Genomic DNA, 24056 nt, shown 5'->3' on the forward strand with positions numbered 1-24056 from the left:
TGATAAATACTTTTAAGTAATATGTAATATTTTCAAAGAAATCTCTTTTATCTCCGTATCAAGATGAATGCCTGAACATCTTCTGTCCTCTGATTGATGGTATTTTGATTATGAACTTGTCCTCCACCTCCTCCTCCAGCTCCTCCATCACCTCCTCCAGCTCCTCCTCCTGCTCCTCCTCATCTGTGGCCAATTCTTCTTCTGCTGATTGTCGATTGACGTCTCCGTTGTCATTTTCTGGCGGCTGGAGAACATCAACCAAACTGAAAAAGCGGTTTTGAGACGATAAATTATGTATATGATGGGAAATACTGTAACATTTTATATTCATGTTATTTATGCTCAGCCGCTTTGAATCAGAATTTGTTCAAATTAAAAGAATAGTTCTACATTTTTTGAAGCGTACATATTCACAGTTAGACTCAGAGTGCATTTGTTTGTCATAAAAAAGAGGGTTTATGAATACAAATGTTATCAAAATAAAGTTATTTATGGAGAACACCGAGCTCCTGTTTGTTCTTTGTACATGAATAATTATATGTAAGTCATAATCATGATCACAAAGTGAAAGCTGTTTAAATATGTGATGTTTCTGTAGCACCACTTATATAAAGCTGCTATATTAAAGCTGAAATTAATGAAAGTTGAGTTTTCAAAAACACTTAAATAAGTGGAGCGAAGGAACTGTGAGACAAAACATGCAGTGAAGCCTGAACGGCCACATGGTGGCGCTAAGGCTGCATGGAATCATGAAGAGATGACATTTAAAATTCAAAATGTCTGAGATGTTTTGTTAAAGTGTAACTTCACCCAAAGGTCCAAAAACTGAGCTTAAGAGGCGTTAAGGGACATGACTTAGTTAGGTTTAGACAACAACCATGACTTAGTTAGGTTAAGACAACAACCATGACTTAGTTAGGTTCAGACAACAACAATACTTGGTTATGTTTAGGGACTTGTCAGAGATTAACTTGTGACTTGCAAAGCAGAGACTTGGGCCCACCTGTGGTACTTACAGTAAATTACCGTAAAAGGAGTTGAATAAAAAGCTGTGTTCCTTAACTCTGATCTTTCTGCTGAAACAAAAACCACCAAAATGTTTCCCCACAGTTCACCACCAGCTGTTGTCTCTGTGTTCAGCTGCTGTATCGTGTGTCTTTCTCTCAGCGTGTCCGCTCTCATGGTTCACTTTGACTCTATTCTGGTTATTGAATTGTGGTTGAATCTGCATGCTGACATTAAGTGCAACTGTTTTTTAAAATGTTTTATTCGTTTTTTCCACTTTTAATAATGTTTTTCAACCAGCTGACCTGACAGGACTACACTACGCTGACCTGACATTAGGACTACACTACACTGACCTGACATTAGACCTACACTACGCTGACCTGACAGGACTACACTACACTGACCTGACATTAGGACTACACTACACTGACCTGACATTAGACCTACACTACGCTGACCTGATATTAGGACTACACTACACTGACCTGACATTAGCCCTACACTACACTGACCTGACATTAGGACTACACTACACTGACCTGACAGGACTACACTACACTGACCTGACATTAGGACTACACTACGCTGACCTGACATTAGACCTACACTACGCTGACCTGATATTAGGACTACACTACACTGACCTGACATTAGCCCTACACTACACTGACCTGACATTAGGACTACACTACGCTGACCTGACATTAGGACTACACTACACTGACCTGACATTAGGACTACACTACACTGACCTGACATTAGGACTACACTACGCTGACCTGACATTAGGACTACACTACACTGACCTGACATTAGCCCTACACTACGCTGACCTGATATTAGGACTACACTACGCTGACCTGACATTAGGACTACACTACACTGACCTGACATTAGACCTACACTACGCTGACCTGACAGGACTACACTACACTGACCTGACATTAGGACTACACTACGCTGACCTGACATTAGACCTACACTACGCTGACCTGACATTAGGCCTACACTACGCTGACCTGATATTAGGACTACACTACACTGACCTGACATTAGCCCTACACTACACTGACCTGACATTAGGACTACACTACGCTGACCTGACATTAGGACTACACTACACTGACCTGACATTAGGACTACACTACACTGACCTGACATTAGGACTACACTACGCTGACCTGACATTAGGACTACACTACACTGACCTGACATTAGGACTACACTACACTGACCTGACATTAGGACTACACTACGCTGACCTGACATTAGGACTACACTACACTGACCTGACATTAGCCCTACACTACGCTGACCTGACATTAGGACTACACTACACTGACCTGACATTAGCCCTACACTACGCTGACCTGATATGAGGACTACACTACGCTGACCTGACATTAGGACTACACTACACTGACCTGACATTAGACCTACACTACGCTGACCTGACAGGACTACACTACACTGACCTGACATTAGGACTACACTACGCTGACCTGACATTAGACCTACACTACGCTGACCTGATATTAGGACTACACTACGCTGACCTGACATTAGGCCTACACTACACTGACCTGACATTAGGACTACACTACGCTGACCTGACATTAGGACTACACTACACTGACCTGACATTAGCCCTACACTACGCTGACCTGATATTAGGACTACACTACGCTGACCTGACATTAGGACTACACTACGCTGACCTGATATTAGGACTACACTACACTGACCTGACATTAGGACTACACTACACTGACCTGACATTAGGACTACACTACGCTGACCTGACATTAGGACTACACTAAGCTGACCTGACATTAGGACTACACTACACTGACCTGACATTAGGACTACACTACACTGACCTGACATTAGACCTACACTACGCTGACCTGACATTAGGCCTACACTACACTGACCTGACATTAGGACTACACTACACTGACCTGACATTAGGACTACACTACGCTGACCTGACATTAGGACTACACTAAGCTGACCTGACATTAGGACTACACTACACTGACCTGACATTAGGCCTACACTACACTGACCTGACATTAGGACTACACTACGCTGACATTAGGACTACACTACACTGACATTAGGCCTACACTACACTGACCTGACATTAGGCCTACACTACGCTGACATTAGGACTACACTACACTGACCTGACATTAGGCCTACACTACACTGACCTGACATTAGGCCTACACTACGCTGACATTAGGCCTACACTACACTGACCTGACATTAGGCCTACACTACACTGACCTGACATTAGGCCTACACTACGCTGACATTAGGACTACACTACACTGACCTGACATTAGGCCTACACTACACTGACCTGACATTAGGCCTACACTACGCTGACATTAGGCCTACACTACACTGACCTGACATTAGGCCTACACTACACTGACCTGACATTAGGCCTACACTACGCTGACATTAGGACTACACTACACTGACCTGACATTAGGCCTACACTACGCTGACCTGACATTAGGCCTACACTACGCTGACCTGACATTAGGACTACACTACACTGACCTGACATTAGGCCTACACTACACTGACCTGACATTAGGCCTACACTACACTGACCTGACATTAGGACTACACTACACTGACCTGACATTAGGCCTACACTACACTGACCTGACATTAGGCCTACACTACACTGACCTGACATTAGGCCTACACTACATTTATGAATATCCCCTTAAGTTGCAAGAATCATGAAAGTACATCAACCTAATCAAATATGCTGATCTACTTTGATAGATAATGAGAGATGGGATAAAGTTTCACAAATAAAGAGAAATATAACACACAAAAAGAAAAACCTGCATTTTTAATTCTACTTTCATTTCATATCGTTAAGAGTCGCTCAACAGCGTTGAGATAAAGAGACGATATATCCATCAGGAGCTGGTGGAGACCAAAGCAGAGCTAAAGGACAGCACATATTTGACTCATTAGTTGGAAACACATTTGTTAATAAAAGGTTCAAATATGTATTTTCTGCTTCTTTCACATCAAGTGCATCAGTGAGGATTATGACTCATGAACACATCTGAGGTCTAAACATTAATAAAAGTAATTTGAGCTCCTAACACTTTGTTAATTGTGAGTACACTTTGTTAACTTTGAAGGCGTCCCCCAGGGTTCAGTGCTTGGTCCTCTTCTGTTCATCCTCTACTTGCTCCCTCTTGGTAACATCATACGTCAACATGGACTTCACTTTCACTGCTACGCCGATGATGTCCAACTCTACAGTTCCACAAAAGCCATCACCACTGCTACTCACTCCACTCTCACCAGCTGCCTCACTGACATTAAATCATGGACGCAAACCAACTTCCTCAAACTGAACTGTGATAAATCTGACATGATCATCATCGGTCCCAAATCCCTCAACAAAACCGGTCACAACTTCTGCCTCACCATCGACAACTCCACTCTGTCTCCCTCCCCACACATCCGCAACCTCGGAGTCATGTTTGACAGCAACCTCTCCTTTGAACACCACGTCAAACAAATCACCAGAACTGCATTTTTCCACTTAAAAAACATCGCCCGTCTCCGCCCATCACTCTCCTCATCTGCTGCTGAAACTCTGATCCACGCCTTCATCACCTCCAGAATTGACTATTGCAACAGTATTCTTTACGGCACATCATCCAAAATCCTAAATAAACTCCAGTACATCCAGAACTCTGCTGCTCGCCTGCTCACCCACACCCGCTCCCGTGACCACATCACCCCTGTTCTCCAGAACCTCCACTGGCTCCCCGTCCCACAACGGATGGAATACAAAATCCTTCTCCTCACTCACAAAGCCCTCCACAATCAGGCCCCCTCCTACCTCACCGACCTGCTTCACCACCACACTCCATCCCGTCGGCTCCGCTCCTCTGATGCCTCCTGTCTCTTCCACTCAGGACCAAGCACCGGACATGGGGCGACAGAGCCTTCTCCATAGCTGCACCCTCCCTCTGGAACTCTCTCCCCAAAAACATCCGAGACTGCACTGACCTTTCCACATTCAAATCACAAATCAAAACTCACCTGTTCAAAACTGCTTTTAATGTGTGACTATTATTGTGTACTCTGTTTTTAGTGTATTGTTTTTATATGATGATTTTAATGTAAAGTGTCTTTGAGTGTCATGAAAAGCGCTATATAAATAAAATGTATTATTATTATTATTATATTGCATTGAAATAAGAGGAAACACAAGTATTCATTGACACATGAATATGATTTGACATTGTGGTTTGTCTTCTGTAAGCGGAAGTAAACATTTACGCCCAGACAGCCGAGTTCCTGTTCTCACTTGAGATGGAAACTGTGGTCACTGATCAGTCCGTCTGTGTGAAGAGGAGGATGAACGTCTGCAGCTGCCTGCTAGCCTTAGTGCTGGGCTGGAACGCCTCCGCAGGTAAGCACTCTTCAGATGATCCGTTTAATATTGTTGTTTGAATTGTTTCATGAGACTGTGTGATGTTTGTAGTTCAACTCCAACCAAGTGTTAGCGAGAGACTCAACAGCCGATGATCGTCTGAGTTACGTGTTCCATGAAAGCACTTCAGGAAGTGTGTTCTCCATCAATCAGCGACAAGCTTTCAATGAAACATTTTATCAACTCAGATCCTCATCCGCTCAGATAGTCGTGTGATGATTTGTTATGATCGTGGTGTAAAGATGGAACTGTGGGAGACATGAAGTATAATTATCATTCGTTCCTTGCAGTTGAATTTGAACTTCCTGTCGGTCTAAATGCCACTTGACTCGTGCTCAGAGGTCAGAGTTAAAGTTCAACTTTGGGTACAAAATAAAACTATTTTAGAAGAAGTTCAGACACGCGTGGCTGTGACCTCCATTAAAGCTACACTCCTCTCAAGGGAACACGTTTCACTCCCAACTCGTCAAATACGTGCGCTTGGTCAGCGGCCCTTTGCTTCAAACTACGACGCTCCAGAGAACTCAGACTCAGTCTGGAGGCGACGGGATCGTTTCTAGATGGTGAACCTCGATCTGTGAAAACCTGACGACCGATCCTCACCTGAACCTCCGGGTCGATGTCTGACCTCAACCATCTCACCAGAGTTCAGTACATCGAGGGTTAACATCGAGGCTGGGACAGCGTGGCAGTTTACACTCATGACGCCGTCTTTAAAAATAAACTACTTGTATGTTTAGGAGACAAAAGTACGTATTTAGGTTTCGACAACTAAAGCACTGAAGTACTTTAATTATCGTTGACTTGGTCTCCTGAGTTCTTTACAATATTAAATTAACAACATTGAAATTCTGAGAGTGTTGGTTTATTGTAAATTTTGTTTGTTTTGCAGAAATGATCCATGAAATAGTCGAGGTAAAGACATTAGTCTCTCTCCGTTGTCCTCACCCTGTGGGCAACGTGACGTGGAGCAGCGAGAGGAATGGAAGTAAAGTTGACATTCTGACATCTGTAGGTGACAAGGAAATAAAACACATTCATGACCCAAAGAAACGATACAGTTTATTGTCAGATAAGTCTCTGCACATTCTCAATGTTGTCGTCTCAGACTCTGGAAGATACTTCTGTAACAGTGAAGCTGTGGAGCTGACGGTGATCCCACCAGGTAACATCTCACTCATGAGGTCTCTTGCTGCTTTAGCGTCCCTGAGCTAAATGAGTTATGTTCCTTAAACTTTATTACATTAATGTAATTGTACATTTCTAGTTTTTATACCTTTAACTGTGACTACATTCATATTTACTTCTCGGTACTGTAGCTGAGAAGCTTTTAGGTGTACTTCTGCATTTCTGGGTATTTGTTGCAAAATAGTCATTTTTATTTTTATTCTTAAGAGATTTCAACACGCTTTACTAAAAATAAAGGTCATTACTACAGTATTATTTATAAAACTGCAAACTATCACATATTCAAACTGAGCTTCTCACGAAGGAAAGAAGTTACGAAAGACAGAAATTCAGTTCTTTTCTTTGAAGGTCTTAAAAGTTACTGAAGGGAATGCTAATTAGTGAGAGGAAATTATGAGTTCTTACAAAGATCATTTATTTAATCATGTTTAAATAAAGGAACTATATACTGTATACACTGTAAAAGAAACAAGTCCTCTAAAATCTCATGTACATGAAGAACATGTCAAACGGAATTACTCCTAAAACGTGATATTTCTTATCATGAATACATGTGATGAGTTTATGATGGTGCATTATAAAACATGAATGTTTTGTGTGTGTACAGGAACAACTATACATCATGCTACAGAGGGGACAGGAGTCACTCTGACGTGTCCTCCTGATGAAGGATCAGATATTAAAAAATGGAGCAACAGAAACATTGATGAAATAAAACACCAGAAAGGATTTTATGTTTCATCTGTCGACCCGACGTTGACTATAACGTATGTGAGGCTGAAACACTCTGGACTTTACTGCTGTGATGGAAAACCTGCTGCGTATCTGATTGTGACCGAAGGTGAGACACAAGTAGTCAGAGAGGAACAAAGAAATATGTGCGGAAGTAAAGCAGACTTCTTCGAGGCTTGTTCATCCCTTAACTCCCACAGACAGCACAGCTTGTCATCTTCAACTTTTTGATGTGTAAACAAACAAGACAGAGCTCCAGACTAACTTTTCCATACAAATAGAAATATAAGTAGACCAGACATTCCCATTCAAATCAACATTTTTATGTGTTCTTTACGTTGCCATTGCAGCCGTGGTAGTGGTGAGGTTTTGCAGCAACGACTAAAACAAGCTGTGGAGTAGTAATGTTATGAAGCGTGGCGAGCCAGTCAATGAGTAAACTGTAACAACTTAGTGCTTCATCCAAACACTCAGTTTGCTTATTTTCCATAACCAGTGTAGCATTGAAGCACGGTGGACGTAGCAATCCACCTGGCTAGCTAGCTAGCTTGTTCATTCCACCATGCTTTAATGCTACAGTGGTGACAGGAAATCAGCCAAACAGCAGGTCTAACAGTCCCTCCGCCTCACTAACCACCACTGTGGAGAAGGACAAGCTAACTAGCTAAGTAGCTAGCTAGACAGCCATTCATGTCCGAAGCTGCGAACATGTTATCTATGTTTCTATAGTTATATAACATCAGGGTTTGAGCCAATCAGAGGCCGAATAGGAGGCAGGTCTTTGCAGAATGTGGTTTGGCGCGGAAAAAAAAGGTTAACGTGAAAACCCCCCAAAAAAGTTCAGTCAAACTAAACAAAACAGATTTAACAGATCTAAGACGTCAATCAGTGAGCTTTAGAGGTGCCAGTTGGTGGATTCTGTTCCCTTTGGAACAGACTAGCTGTTTCCCCCTGTTTTCAGTCATTAAGCTAAGCTAAGCTAAGCTAACCAGCTGCAGACTTTAGCGAATTATTCATAGTGACATTCTCTATTCCTTTAAACAGATAACACACAAAAATAACCTCAACCAAGAGGTGTAATGGTACAGTTCCTTCTTGTATTTTAATCAAGCAAACATCCTCTGCATTCAAATGGTTTAAGTTCTGAGAAAGTTGTGTCGCTAAATGACACCCGTTAAAGTACAAAACCACAGCCTTTACCCCGCTCACAATGAGTGTGATGACTAACTCAAGAGCTTTTTCGTGCTGTGTATTTATGTCCTCTCTCTCACGCTGAAGGCCAAACCACAACCTCAACCGCCACGCCTAAAACAACAGCAGCAAGTCCAGCATCAACTACACCCCTGACTCATGAAGACACGACTACGACAAAGAAAGAAAGACACAGCACGGAAGACAGAAAGAACGAGAACAGTGAGATGAAACACATCTTAACATGAAATTAAATGAAAGAAAAGGTGATCAATCTGAGAGAGCTGGTAAAATATAGACAGTTTGTACTCCTCTGCCCCACACAGAGGACAATATAAAATAAGATAATCCTTTATCAGTCCCGCAGTGGGGAATATCAATGAAGTAAAAAAGTACAAAAATCCACAATAACTAAATATAAATAAAAAATATTGTATATACAGACAGAAACAACAACAACAACAACAGGAACAACAGCTACAACATTAACAATGGGGTCAAACACAAGTAGGACTATACAATAATAACATAAATAAATAATATAATAACACTCTCTTTGAGTTACACTCAGCTGTGTTTCTAAATGATATGCAAGTTATTAATTCTTACCTTGTCTTCCAGCGGAGGACTCACCACTTCTTGGTTTAGTGTTTGGAATCGTCGCCGTCCTCCTCCTCCTCCTCATCATCATCGTCGTCTACTTTGCTTGGAGACGCAGGATTGAAAGACGAGGTGAATCAAACTTCACCTGTATAAACATCAAATCAAAATGAATAATAATGAATGAATTCATTTGTAAAAAGTTGAGCAAATGAATGGACAATAAATACATAATATACAATTATAATAAGCACCGATAGCTATAATAGTGCAGAGATAGTTTAAGTAATAATGATAAATTATGCATACAATTCCTCCATTTTGGATTCTGTGGCCCTGAAATATGTCTCCAGCACGCGTCTGTCCACATGTGGCACAAAGCTCGGGTGTAGGGTCACACAGGACTTACATTTGTTGTACTGTGGTATTGCTACCCTGACTTCAGAAAAGGATCTGAATACCTCTTCCACTTCAACATTCATTATTTGTTTTACAGCAACCATCAGTTGAACAGATAACATTCAAACTGGTGCGTTCAAGGACAGACATTCTGCATCCCTCTTTCTACCACTTGATACTGCCGATGGACAAATGAGTCTGATGAAAAAAAAAGACAATGCACACAAGTCCCCAAGAGACTGAATCACTTTAGAAACTCTTTACTTTTTGAGCCTTTAAATGTCAACCAAATTTGTTTGGTTTTCTTTATGCTTTTCAAACATTCATTTATCTGTTTATTATTTATGTGACCGGTGATTTAATTTGTACATTTTAAGTCCACAACTGTTATGCTTTGTGGCACTCAGCACAGTGGTCAGTTTTTGAACACCACAATGTATTGAATCAATACAAATAATTAAGACTATTTTTAAGACTATTTTTTCCGATTCTGTTACACATACATCGTGTAGCAATCACACAAAGTTGTATTGTAGAGGGAAGCACGCCAGAGTCCTATGCAATCATTCACAGCTTCACTAAATACTGCAGAGTGCCTTTTTGGTGTTATGGATATGGTCAGCCTAGCTGCAGCAGTAATGGCGACATGTTTACTTGCGGTACTTCCCAAGGTTCGTGTGTTATCCACAACGTCACGCTTATGTCACGCTACATTAAGGCCCGATGCCACTGTGTGTTTGTCATCAGGCTTTAAAGCTGATAATCAGTAGTTACTCAGAGGATTACTAATATAGTGTTAACAATCTTTTTCCACAGGACGTGCAGAAATATGCCCAGTCTATGAGGAGATACAGGATAGAGTCGTGTTCCAGCCGACAAATGGTGAGAAATGTATATTAGTGCTGGGCAACGATTCAAATATTTAATCGCGATTAATCGCATGGATTTTTTGCGAATAATCACGATTAATCTCATTGTTATGGCAAAGTTCAACAATGAATTATAAAGTAGTGTATTTATAGTGTATGTATATGTGCAAAGACAATAAAAAACGCATACAAGGTTTATGGACATGTTTAGATATAAATGTTATTTTCTACTGTTTTATATATTTATACACAAAACTGCATTTACATGTCTTTGACAGGCGGAGGAAGCTTGGCAGGAACAAGCGCTTCTTACTGCATCACAGATTTTCAAGGTAAATAATTACACATATTTTACCGACAAAGTGTTTTAAAGTGTCTTAAAGTGTTTTAATTTGGTAAGTAATGTTTGTTGGTAAAACGTTTCAATAGATGGATCGCACCATAACGATCCCATGTACTCCACCATCCCTGATCTTCCACCAGTGGAGAAGAAAAGCGGTAAAGACTGAGCTCTCATCAACATTTGACCAAATATTGTAGTTTCATACAGTAAATATTCATTGTATTTCATATTTCTCACAGAGACATCGCTACCTAATGATTCCACGTATTCTTTGATCGGCAACCCATTGATTGGTGGAATTGATAAAGGTAACTTGAACACATAGGTGCTGTAGGTTTAGTGGTTCCAAGAGCCATTAAAGTATGAATCATGTGTTCTATATTATCAAAATACTGAATGAGATGCAGATGGTCATTTACAGATTTAACAAAATTCTGAATTGTTTTCTCAATCTACAGGTTCATCAGAGCTCCCTGAAAACACATATTTTTTACTGGAGAAACCCAAAAAAAATGGAAACAACCCGGACAATCATCTTTAAGTTCACGGTGTTGGCAGTCGAGATTAGAGGCCTTTACACACCGGGGTCTTGCTGCCGCCTTGGTTCGGACCAGGCGGCAACCTCCGGATCTAAAGAGTGAAGGTGCGTTCACACCAAACGCGTTGATTTTTTGACGCGCCGCAAAAACGCATCCAACGCGCCGCCGGTCGTGTTCACACCAAACGCCGCAAAATCGCCAGAGAGGGGGGGGTGGTTTATAGACCTGGATCCGTTCAACTGTCCGCCATTAACCATGGAAAAAAGAACCTCTATTTCTACGTGTTGTGGAAGTCACAGATATCCCGGGAAACTAAACGCCGTCATGTCTGGTTCATAACATTGTTCAGAGGAGCTCCGTGGATTGTATCGAGCTGTATTCACTGTCTAGCAAGCCACCGGTCGCTGTTTACTACAGCTGTAGGAACACAACATAAACTGATTTGGCTGTGATTCAACGGCAATAAACCGACAAAAAGGGACTCCGAAATAACTACGTAATGATGCCGATTTGTAGGTTACTGGTCTTCTCAATGGAGCTCTGATGGATCGGTGCTAGGCTATGCTAACATCGTAGCAGCTCCACCAGCACTCAATAACGTCACGTAGACGTAAATACGGCAGCGTCTATTCATTGTTTGTACCGTATGGTTTACACACACACATGTATACACATAGTTTGGTCCGGTCTCTATTGATATGAGGTATCGTAGAGCTCTGGGTGAACACAGACGGCTACAGGATTTATTTCCTGATTCAACAACGGCAGGAAGCCAGTGATGACAGGGGGAGCAACTCAACGCTGATAGGCTATCGCGCCACAGCGTCACGCCATTATGTCGCAGAAGTTGAAAAATTTCAACTCGCGCTGGCGATTTTGCGGCGCGGTGGACGCAAAAACGCGGCGGACCAGTCTCATCGCGTCTGTGCAGAGACTTTTTATGTAATCTCGACGCGCGTCAAAAAATCGACGCGTCCGGTGTGAACGCACCTTGAAGCCAAAGCTTCATGTGTTGAAGCTGCATTCTCTCTAGTGTCCACCAGGGGGCGACTCCTCTGGTTGTATAGAAGTCTGTAGAAAATGACTCTACTTCTCTCTTGATTTATTCCCTCAGTAAACATTGTAAACATGAGTTTATGTCTCAATCTCTAGTTTCAAGTCTTCTTCAATACAGCATGATGTTCATTTAGTACATTATGGTCCATTTAGAGTCACACAGACCATAAAGCAGGGGATGCTTTAGGGCGGGGCTACTCAGTGATTGACAGGTCTCTACCAGAGACGTACATGACGTCTCTACGTCACTCCTCCTCAGTCCAGATATGGTCACTTCCTGTTCACTGGTTGCAAAAAGAAAAGATGGCGACGGCATTTAACTGGAGGCTTCTAAACATTTGTCCACAAACCAATGAGAGACGTTATGTCCACTTCTTAAATACAGTCTATGGTTTGAAGCCTCCATGTCAACTCGCTCCGCACTACGTGATTGTATTTTTTGCCGTACATAAAAGCTTTATCCAGAAAAAAAGGGTTGTTTTTTGCTGCATAATATTTGTTCTTTTTGAAAGTATTTATTTAAAAAACATCAGTTTGAAAGACGACACCTTAAAACATGCTTCTCTTTGAAAACATCTCATGAGACTTATTATATGTGCATTTAACTCAGGAAATGCAGGATTGAACCCAAATCAGTTCAGTGATTCATTGAATGTGTATATGGGCTTACTGATGGTCCTGTGAAGTTCAGATACTTTGTCCAGTTCTGGTTCTGGTGGCTCGAAAGCAAAGGCATGAAGGAAGATACAACGTTGACTAACTGGGGGAAGAGGCTGGTGTTTGTACAGCAGGGCTGATGAGGGAAAGTGGAGACAGGTGAGCAGGTGAGAGAGGGTCAGGTGACTGGGACCAGAATAAGGTCTAAGGGCATCTGGTGGACAGGTGGAGGATGGCAGACATGTATTATATTTTGATGACCAATAAGAAAAATACTATGTAAATATTATTTACATAGTATTTTTGTCATCTATTATTAGATTAGAAATGATAGATTAGTATTATTCTAATCTGCTAATGTACTTTTTTATTTTGAAAGCTAGAACCAAATGTCAAAAAGACAATTATATACGGTGTGTCACTTCACCAACACTCAAAGAGGGACCAGGATGTATGACAGTATCCCTTATTATCATAAAGACATACAGAAATATATAAATATGGAAATAAGTAAATCAAATCATTTTTAAAAAGTGTGAAAAAAATGAGACAGAAAAATATTTTTTGTTTATTTACGTATTTGTTTGTAAATAATTCCATTCCTTTCGATGTTAATTTATGTATTTCCTGTGACACGTTTTTTTCACCAATTAATTAATTTTTCAGGATATACTAAATAACCGCAGCTCTTATAGCGCTGCAGCAAATACATCATGTCAACAAGTGTTTATTTGTGGCCATTAAAACCTATGACTGCGTATTTGGGCCATTGTGGGTAAAAAAACCCCTGAAAGACAGAGCCGGAGGAAGGGAAGGGGTTAATATTTATTAGAATTTAAAAAAAAGAATCTGATATTATAAAGCAAAGATTTACAGGAGAAAAACGACGACACACTTTCTCACTCGTCTCTTCATGACTTCATACAAATAAGGAAGGATGTATGACCACTGACTGAAGTGGTCATACATTCTTCCTTATTTAATTTTAGGTAGATGGAGTTAGACTCTGCTCTCTTTGTCTGTAACTTGTTCGTGTCACACTGCTTCCTGGATAAAGTTATATTTGTTGCAGGACAATAATGAAAGCTTGTGTTTGGACAGTTTCAGAAAGATCTTCAATGTCTGGAAAGTAGCTGAAATTATGCTTTAACAATGAACTATATGGCATCTGGATTGAGTTGCACAGAAAAACACTTTAAAGACCTAAAATAACTTTATGTGCAGACATGAGCCATCTTTTACTTCCTTTATAGTTTGTACTTCTGTTATTTTCTGTATGTGGTTGAGATGCCTTCCTCCACTTTCTGTATAAAGTCACTGGGGATAATAAATGGACTACTGAAGGGGCCGACGAAGAGACTCACAATGATTACAAAACAACTACAAAGAGACTCACAATGATTACAAAACAACTACAAAGAGACTCACAATGACTACAAAACAACTACGAAGAGACTCACAATGATTACAAAACAACTACAAAGAGACTCACAATGACTACAAAACAACTACGAAGAGACTCACAATGATTACAAAACAACTACAAAGAGACTCACAATGATTACAAAACAACTACAAAGAGACTCACAATGACTACAAAACAACTACAAAGAGACTCACAATGATTACAAAACAACTACAAAGAGACTCAATGATTACAAAACAACTACGAAGAGACTCACAATGATTACAAAACAACTACGAAGAGACTCACAATGATTACAAAACAACTACAAAGAGACTCAATGATTACAAAACAACTACGAAGAGACTCACAATGATTACAAAACAACTACGAAGAGACTCACAATGATTACAAAACAACTACAAAGAGACACAATGACTATAAAACAACTACAAAGAGACTCAATGATTACAAAACAACTACAAAGAGACTCACAATGAATACAAAACAACTACAAAGAGACTCACAATGATTACAAAACAACTACAAAGAGACTCACAATGAATACAAAACAACTACAAAGAGACTCACAATGATTACAAAACAACTACAAAGAGACTCACAATGATTACAAAACAACTACAAAGAGACTCAATGATTACAAAACAACTACAAAGAGACTCACAATGATTACAAAACAACTACAAAGAGACTCACAATGATTACAAAACAACTACAAAGAGACTCAATGATTACAAAACAACTATGAAGAGACTCAATGATTACAAAACAACTACAAAGAGACTCACAATGATTACAAAACAACTACAAAGAGACTCACAATGATTACAAAACAACTACAAAGAGACTCACAATGAATACAAAACAACTACAAAGAGACTCACAATGATTACAAAACAACTACAAAGAGACTCAATGATTACAAAACAACTACAAAGAGACTCACAATGATTACAAAACAACTACGAAGAGACTCACAATGATTACAAAACAACTACAAAGAGACGCCAAACAAGTACCAAAGACACAAAGCAACTAAAGTGACTTAAAGTAACTACAAAGAGAAACAAAACAACTTCAAAAGAGACACAAGAAGACTGCGAAGATGTATTTTAAAACAACTGCAAAGAGGCTTATTAAAAGGGGCAAAACAACGACAGCAAGACGAATACCAAAGACACATAGCAACAAAGAAACTTAAAATGACCACAAAGAGACACAAAATGAATACAAATACATGCAAAACAACCACAGACAAAGAAATGAACAAAAAGCCCAAAACATTTACAAGGAGAAAGAAAATGACCAAACATTTACAACAAAGAGACACAAACCAACGACAAAGAGACACAAAATAACTACAAAGAGACACAAAAGAAGTCAGCCCAATGAGCCCTTCGTTCTCTGATGAACAAGAATAATAAAGGTGACTTTTATCATTCTTCACGTGGACTTGGATGCTATTTAATAGTATTTTATACATTATAGAATTCATTTTATTGTTATAATACTGAGTAATCTGCTGATTGTTGTCTCCAGTAATTCATTGATCCATAAAATGTTGCAAAATATTCAGCATCACTGTCCATTGGAGATTTTTGTAAATTTCGATTTCTCCAGAACTTAGTCGGAGGTGACATATTGCTTCTCCAGTTACATGAAGTCATTATTGGAGGCAGCAGAGACATCCTGTGAATAAGAAACCTCCATTTTCCAGAAAGATGACGTTCTTCACTGTAACGAGGAAGAGGAGGAACAAGAGGAAGAGAGTCTCACACACTGAAGTTTCAAACTTTGATCGGCAGCAGTTTGATGTTTTCCATCTGAAGATGTTCAGCTTCTTCTTCTGCCGGGTTTGGTTCCTGCACACGGTTCTGAGCTGCTGCAGAGGAAGCTCTACAGGTACGAGTGAGATTACATTTCAATATCAACGTTTGTATTCGCTTCCGATTCATGTTACATTGCACAATCCCAACTCGTTAAAGACGTATTTTATATTATTGTTTTATTGAGTCGTTTTTTGTGTTGGTGTTTAAAACGTATCTCATGGAAATGAGTCCTTACGTCTGAATAAAAGATATGACTCAAATAAATATTACAGATTAAATACTTCAGAAGAACGGATATATTTTAGTTTAAACTTAAAATGAGTGTTGAAATAAAACACCAAAAGTGAATCTGACTCAACAGAAGGAAGAATAGCTTTTGTAAGGTTCAAAACAAAAGGGGGAATTTTAACGTTTGATATGAATTTGGGGAAATAAAATAGTATAAACTTTATTGCCTTACAGTGAACCTTTATTTACAATAAACCAGTGAGGAGAAACCTCTACAACCAAAAAAAGAGAATTTTCCAACCCTTAATTTCTACATTCATAAAAGAGTCTTTGAACGATAAAGACATTAATGTGAACTAAAGTTCAATAGCAACTTTTTTCTGTGACTGCATTTAAAATGTACAATTATTCAAATAAGCCCTCACATCTTTTCCCCAAACTGTTTTATTGTAATTATAACTTTTAATTCTTTCATAAAAACATTTGTGCACATTATTAATGTTCATTTCCTCATGAACAACAATCCCACTGGCAGTCACTATCATTCTGTGTGACAGTTGTGTTCCTGTCTTGTTATTTGAGGCTGACATGAGTGGAGCATGTTTCCATGAGATAAAACAGGAAACAAGGCTAAAAGCATCAGCAGGATGTGAGTGATGCATCTAAAGCAGCAGCTGAGGAACACAGAGGACATGAAGTCATGTGTTTGATCATGTCTCATAACATGAAGATGTCTTAAACGTACCAGACGAGTTCAGGTCTCAGGGAGGTTCTGTCCTCCAGCAGTGATCCGGTTTTCAGTCCCGGAGGACCACCACATCTGCCTGCCGTGTGGCGGCTCCGACAGCTCCGTAGTGATCTGGACTCAACGGGACCAGAAGGTCCTAGTGAGCCGACAGGGCAGCTACGAGACCAACGAGGACAGCCAACGCTACCGCCTGCTGTCCGACGGCAGCCTCTGCCTCCAGCGGCTCGACGACTCTGACGGCGGGACGTTCCGCTGCAACCAGCAGCTGGTGGCCGAGCTGCAGGTGCTAACAGGTACGCTGGAGGCGGAGCTAGGAGAGGTGCATTATGGGAACAAAGGGGGGACTTATTTAGGGGTGTCTTTAAACTTTGAACTGATTATGAAACAGTTTAACCCTGATCCTCTATGAACCAGTCTCAGTGTAGTCCTGATCCTCTATGAACCAGTCTCAGTGTAGTCCTGATCCTCTATGAACCAGTCTCAGTGTAGTCCTGATCCTCTATGAACCAGTCTCAGTGTAGTCCTGATCCTCTATGAACCAGTCTCAGTGTAGTCCTGATCCTCTATGAACCAGTCTCAGTGTAGTCCTGATCCTCTATGAACCAGTCTCAGTGTAGTCCTGATCCTCTATCAGACCTCCATCAGTACAGAGACCATCAGAGAGAAGATGGTCTGTTTCTATAGAGTTGTTCTTGATGCTCGTCATCGGAGCCACCGGGTCGGATTCTGGTGAAACCAGATGAACTCATGCAGGTTCACCAGAACCTCCTTCAGCTCAGACTCCAGAGACCGGTCCACCGTGGACAGACCCAGATCCTCCAGCAGAGACCGGTCCACCGTGGACAGACCCAGATCCTCCAGCAGAGACCGGCCCACCGTGGACAGACCCAGATCCTCCAGCAGAGACCGGTCCACCTCTCTGCTGGAGACCCAGGACGTATTGCTGGACCCGCTGGAGGGAAGGGAGGCACGGGAGAACCAGAACCAGGACTGAGAGGGGCAGACTGTCAGACCTGCTGCAGTAGACTGAGAGGTTTTCTAGTCTGGTGCTCAGAGACACTACCACTTTAGTCCACAGGGGGCGCCAGAACCAACACAACATGAAAGTTTATTGTAGTAACTTTAAATGGAAGCGTTGAGCTCAGATCATCAGTTTCAGAGGGATTCCTCCAGGACGACTTGCACAGTATTTAATCTATCGTAGAGAACAATTATATTTGTATTTGTGTCAGCTGGCTGATAAGTAACAAGAAATCATGGGGTTGGGAACCAGTGAACTTAATATGGACTCTTAATAAACATCTAAAGAAATGCATAAATGCAACCAGATTTAATGCAAAAGAAAAACCTCTTGTTTTGGTTTTAACATGTGTTCAAGTAAAATAGATTATAAGCTTTTCAAATATCAGTATGTGTGGTATTCAGCCTCAAAGCTCCATGTTTGTCGAGCTGTACAGTGTGAACATAAGTGCAACGTAGTTTGATTTCACATTGATTCAAACAAAGGTGTCAGAATATGCAGCGTGATGAGTCAGTTATGTGCAACAGGTTTCACAGTTCTTATAGACGTCGTCAGAAAACCACAGTTCGTCTGGAGGGAAGTAGATCAACCCGCTGTCGTGTGAAAGATGTTGTGAAATGTTTTACACGCTACAGTTCTTTTCTTTTTCTTTGTAGAGGATGTTGAGGACGTAACAAGAGGAGGGACGGGATTCGAAAGTTCGATACTTAAAGTTCTGAATGTGACACAAACGTCACCCGACTCACAGTAATAGTGTTTAGCTTTTCTTAGTGACCCTTTCAAACCTAAAATACTGATTAAACACATATTTGTGACCGGTGCTACTGCTGCTAGAGTGTTAGCTTGAGTATAAGATTGAGTATTTAGAGCAGTAATATCAAACCGCTTCAAAAGGGAAGTGAAAGGTGAGTTGAGTTTTGAGGAACTAACCCCACTCCGGCAGCCAGAGTGGCACCAACAGAGGCTGAACTCTGACACCACCACAGTGTTTCTTCTTCCAGATGCTGACGCTGCACACATCTGGCCTTCGTGCTGCTAACTGAAGCTGCTTATAATCACAAGGTTGTCACTCCAAATTTGGCGTCCATGTTTGGGTTGCATTTGATCCACCAATATGGCAGAAGTGCTAAAATGCTGACTCATGCACAGGTTTTAGGACTCATTCCAGCAGAACTCTAAACTGGAGAGGACAATCCATGTCAAAGACAATTACCCATAATTCCTCTGCGTCTCTGCCCCCTCAGGCCATGACTTCATGGTGTCTGCAGGCCGGACGCTGCTGCTCCCCTGCAGCCGCTCCTCCAAACCCAAGAAGAAGTGGTCCCACCGGAGGGAAGGAGGGCGGTGGGAGGCCGTCCTCACCCGGTTCAGAAACGGTACGGTGAAGCCGGAGAGGAGCCGGCTCAGCCTCGGGAACGACGCCCTGCAGATCCAGGACCTGCAGCCGGAGGACGCCGGAGAGTATCTGTGCAACGGAGAGCTGCAGGGAACACTCACCGTCCTGACAGGTGCTCGTTCAGCTGGAATATAATGAGTCTGCTGTGAAAAAGAAATACAAGCAAAAGATCAGTGTGTTTAATGATACTGTAAACACTTCATGTACCTCAGCTGCAGCGGATTCACGGCTTCATTAGAGCGTGATCGTTATGTTTGACCTGTTTGACGAGTATTTATGGTCATATTTCTTACTGCAGTTTGGCTCCTCCAAGTGATGACACATATTAAAATAAATATATGTTTGTGGATTATTCAGGGCAGCCAGAGCCGACCAGCGTCCAGCGAACCACCAGCACAACTGGAACAGCTGCTGTTATGGTGACAGGTAGGAAGCTGCTAAGTGCTGATTTATTTATACATCATACCGGCCATTATGATGACAGAAATGGTTTTCATTGCGTATCTAGAACTTCTCTACATTCTTGTCCCTAAAATCTCAGTGAAACATTTATGAAATAAACTGTAAATAGTGAATGACGTTAGTCTGGATGTGTGTTTCTGTCCATCAGATCAGGTCGACGTAAAGAAGACGGAGAAGAAGAGACCAGAGAACGGTGAGTCAGCACCTCCGAACACCTTCACCTCTCACTGAAGCTTTACTACAGATGTTGTGTCTGTGGTCTTTAATGAGTGTTTACTACAGATGTTGTGTCTGTGGTCTTTAATGAGTTTACTACAGATGTTGTGTCTGTGGTCTTTAATGAGTGTTGACTTACAGATGTTGTGTCTGTGGTCTTTAATGAGTGTTGACTTACAGATGTTGTGTCTGTGGTCTTTAATGAGTGTTGACTTACAGATGTTGTGTCTGTGGTCTTTAATGAGTGTTGACTTACAGATGTTGTGTCTGTGGTCTATAATGAGTGTTGATTTACAGATGTTGTGTCTGTGGTCTTTAATGAGTGTTGACTTACAGATGTTGTGTATGTGGTCTTTAATGAGTGTTGACTTACAGATGTTGTGTCTGTGGTCTTTAATGAGTGTTGACTTACAGATGTTGTGTCTGTGGTCTATAATGAGTGTTGACTTACAGATGTTGTGTCTGTGGTCTTTAATGAGTGTTGACTTACAGATGTTGTGTATGTGGTCTTTAATGAGTGTTTACTTACAGATGTTGTGTCTGTGGTCTTTAATGAGTGTTGACTTACAGATGTTGTGTATGTGGTCTTTAATGAGTGTTTACTACAGATGTTGTGTCTGTGGTCTTTAATGAGTGTTGACTTACAGATGTTGTGTATGTGGTCTTTAATGAGTGTTTACTACAGATGTTGTGTCTGTGGTCTATAATGAGTGTTGACTTACAGATGTTGTGTCTGTGGTCTTTAATGAGTGTTGACTTACAGATGTTGTGTCTGTGGTCTTTAATGAGTGTTTACTACAGATGTTGTGTCTGTGGTCTTTAATGAGTGTTGACTTACAGATGTTGTGTCTGTGGTCTTTAATGAGTGTTGACTTACAGATGTTGTGTCTGTGGTCTTTAATGAGTGTTGACTTACAGATGTTGTGTCTGTGGTCTTTAATGAGTGTTGACTTACAGATGTTGTGTCTGTGGTCTATAATGAGTGTTGATTTACAGATGTTGTGTCTGTGGTCTTTAATGAGTGTTGACTTACAGATGTTGTGTATGTGGTCTTTAATGAGTGTTGACTTACAGATGTTGTGTCTGTGGTCTTTAATGAGTGTTGACTTACAGATGTTGTGTCTGTGGTCTATAATGAGTGTTGACTTACAGATGTTGTGTCTGTGGTCTTTAATGAGTGTTGACTTACAGATGTTGTGTATGTGGTCTTTAATGAGTGTTTACTTACAGATGTTGTGTCTGTGGTCTTTAATGAGTGTTGACTTACAGATGTTGTGTATGTGGTCTTTAATGAGTGTTTACTTACAGATGTTGTGTCTGTGGTCTTTAATGAGTGTTTACTACAGATGTTGTGTCTGTGGTCTTTAATGGGTGTTTACTACAGATGTTGTGTCTGTGGTCTTTAATGAGTGTTTACTACAGATGTTGTGTCTGTGGTCTTTAATGAATGTTTACTACAGATGTTGTGTCTGTGGTCTTTAATGAATGTTTACTACAGATGTTGTGTCTGTGGTCTTTAATGGGTGTTTACTACAGATGTTGTGTCTGTGGTCTTTAATGAGTGTTTACTACAGATGTTGTGTCTGTGGTCATTAATGAGTGTTGACTTACAGATGTTGTGTCTGTGGTCTTTAATGAGTGTTTACTACAGATGTGTCTGTGGTCTTTAATGAGTGTTTACTACAGATGTTATGTCTGTGGTCTTTAATGAATGTTTACTTACAGATGTGTCTGTGGTCTTTAATGAGTGTTTACTTACAGATGTTGTCTGTGGTCTTTAATGAGTGTTTACTTACAGATGTTGTGTCTGTGGTCTTTAATGAGTGTTTACTTACAGATGTTGTCTGTGGTCTTTAATGAGTGTTTACTACAGATGTTGTGTCTGTGGTCTTTAATGAGTGTTTACTTACAGATGTTGTGTCTGTGGTCTATAATGAGTGTTGACTTACAGATGTTGTGTCTGTGGTCTATAATGAGTGTTGACTTACAGATGTTGTGTCTGTGGTCTTTAATGAGTGTTTACTACAGATGTGTCTGTGGTCTTTAATGAGTGTTGACTTACAGATGTTATGTCTGTGGTCTTTAATGAATGTTTACTACAGATGTTGTGTCTGTGGTCTTTAATGGGTGTTTACTACAGATGTTGTGTCTGTGGTCTTTAATGAGTGTTGACTTACAGATGTTATGTCTGTGGTCTTTAATGAGTGTTTACTACAGATGTTGTGTCTGTGGTCTTTAATGAGTGTTTACTACAGATGTTGTGTCTGTGGTCTTTAATGAGTGTTTACTTACAGATGTTATGTCTGTGGTCTTTAATGAATGTTTACTCCAGATGTTGTGTCTGTGGTGTTTACTGAGTGTTTACTTGTCTGTGGTCTCTCAGCCTTGCTGGTGGTTGCTGTGGTCGGCTTGACGTTGATGATCTTCCTTCTCGCAGCCGTCTCTGTTTTACTGACCAGCTTGAAGTGCAGGAGGAACAAGAAGTACAGATGTGCAGGTATCTGATAGACACAGATACATTATTACGTGGTTGAATTCAGCATCACTGGATCTACAAGTTCAGCTTTCCCTAGACCCAGACCAGTCCAGTCCTAAACCCTGACCAGTACAGACCTCAATCCTGACAAGTCCAGACCTCGAATCTGACCAGACTGGACCTCAACCATGGCCATTACATTCCTCGACCCAAACCAGTTCATGACCCTGACTAGTCCAGTCCTAGTTTTCAAGTTTGGTGCAACTTGAGTTCAAGTGAAACTATGATTTAATCTGGTTTAAAAATGAACCTTTGTTGGTGAAGACCAGCACCAGGGTCTGTCTCTGAACTCTGCAGGCACTTCCTTCCACCTCACAGCTTTGTTGTCATCAGGTGTGCTTTCCCAAATCATGTCCAATCACCTGACCTCACCTTGACCACAGGTGGACTCCACTCAGGATGAACGTCTCAGGGAGGATCAGGAGAAATGAGAGCAAACTGAGCTCAAAACAAAAAGTCTGAAGTCTACTTTTCATTTTCTTCTGCTTTCTTTGTTTCTCAACTCCAATCGTGTTTAATTTAATAGATTCATGTTTTGAAATTAGGACACGTCTTCGATGTTTAGATCTCGTATCTTCCTGATCAGTTTAATTAAAGGAGTTTCCTCAACCCCGCCCTCAAATGTCTCCTCCTATTTTACTAAATTTGACATTTAGAATCGGAACTGTTCTGAGAAGCTTCAGCTCTCTTGTTTCTCTGCAGCACAGCGGCGTGAAGACACCGAGCTGCAGCCGTGGACCGCGTCCAGCACACCAACCGGTAACACGTCACACCTTCAGTGCCGCTCCTTTCATCGATCCTCAGGTGTGTTTTTACCTGACACACCTGTGTCTCAGCAGAGCGAGAGGTTTACGAGAGTCCGACTCCGCCGGAGGAGACGATCCATTACGCCTCTCTGGGCCGACAGAACTGGAGGGAGAGACCCGGCAGGACTCCGCCGGACCAGGACCGACACCACGTCATCTACTCCTCTGTGGTCACCAGACCGGCCAAACAGAAGCGAGCTCTGCTGCGTCCTGTCGTCTGATCAGAACGTCACGTGAGCGGCTGTTTCATGTAGAATGTGCAGATCTGCTCTGAACCCTTTCCTCGTGGTCAGACCTCCGTGGACAGAGAGCTCCAT

General features: G+C 41.1%; 2 protein-coding genes across 2 annotated transcripts; both read left to right on the forward strand.

Annotated features, from left to right (window-relative positions):
* Positions 1-5376: 5376 nt before the first annotated feature.
* Positions 5377-11502, forward strand: LOC306791223 (uncharacterized protein; the record flags this gene model as incomplete). The annotated part of the gene is made up of 10 exons (XM_079287851.1): positions 5377-5476; positions 6513-6662; positions 7293-7526; positions 8696-8830; positions 9230-9340; positions 10424-10489; positions 10755-10808; positions 10906-10974; positions 11059-11127; positions 11278-11502. The coding sequence occupies 10 exons, from the start codon at positions 5377-5379 to the stop codon at positions 11358-11360; spliced, it is 1071 nt and encodes a 356-aa protein (XP_079143977.1). The 3' UTR covers positions 11361-11502.
* A 4783-nt stretch (positions 11503-16285) lies between these two features.
* Positions 16286-24026, forward strand: LOC306791767 (uncharacterized protein). The gene is made up of 8 exons (XM_079288640.1): positions 16286-16399; positions 17341-17595; positions 19568-19831; positions 20077-20145; positions 20330-20374; positions 22781-22894; positions 23636-23692; positions 23773-24026. Exons 1-8 carry the CDS (start codon positions 16327-16329, stop codon positions 23958-23960), a joined length of 1065 nt encoding a protein of 354 aa, XP_079144766.1. The 5' UTR covers positions 16286-16326; the 3' UTR covers positions 23961-24026.
* Positions 24027-24056: the final 30 nt, after the last annotated feature.

Source organism: Melanostigma gelatinosum (genome assembly GCF_949748355.1).
Source record: "Melanostigma gelatinosum genome assembly, chromosome: 17".
NCBI classification, from domain to species: domain Eukaryota; kingdom Metazoa; phylum Chordata; class Actinopteri; order Perciformes; family Zoarcidae; genus Melanostigma; species Melanostigma gelatinosum.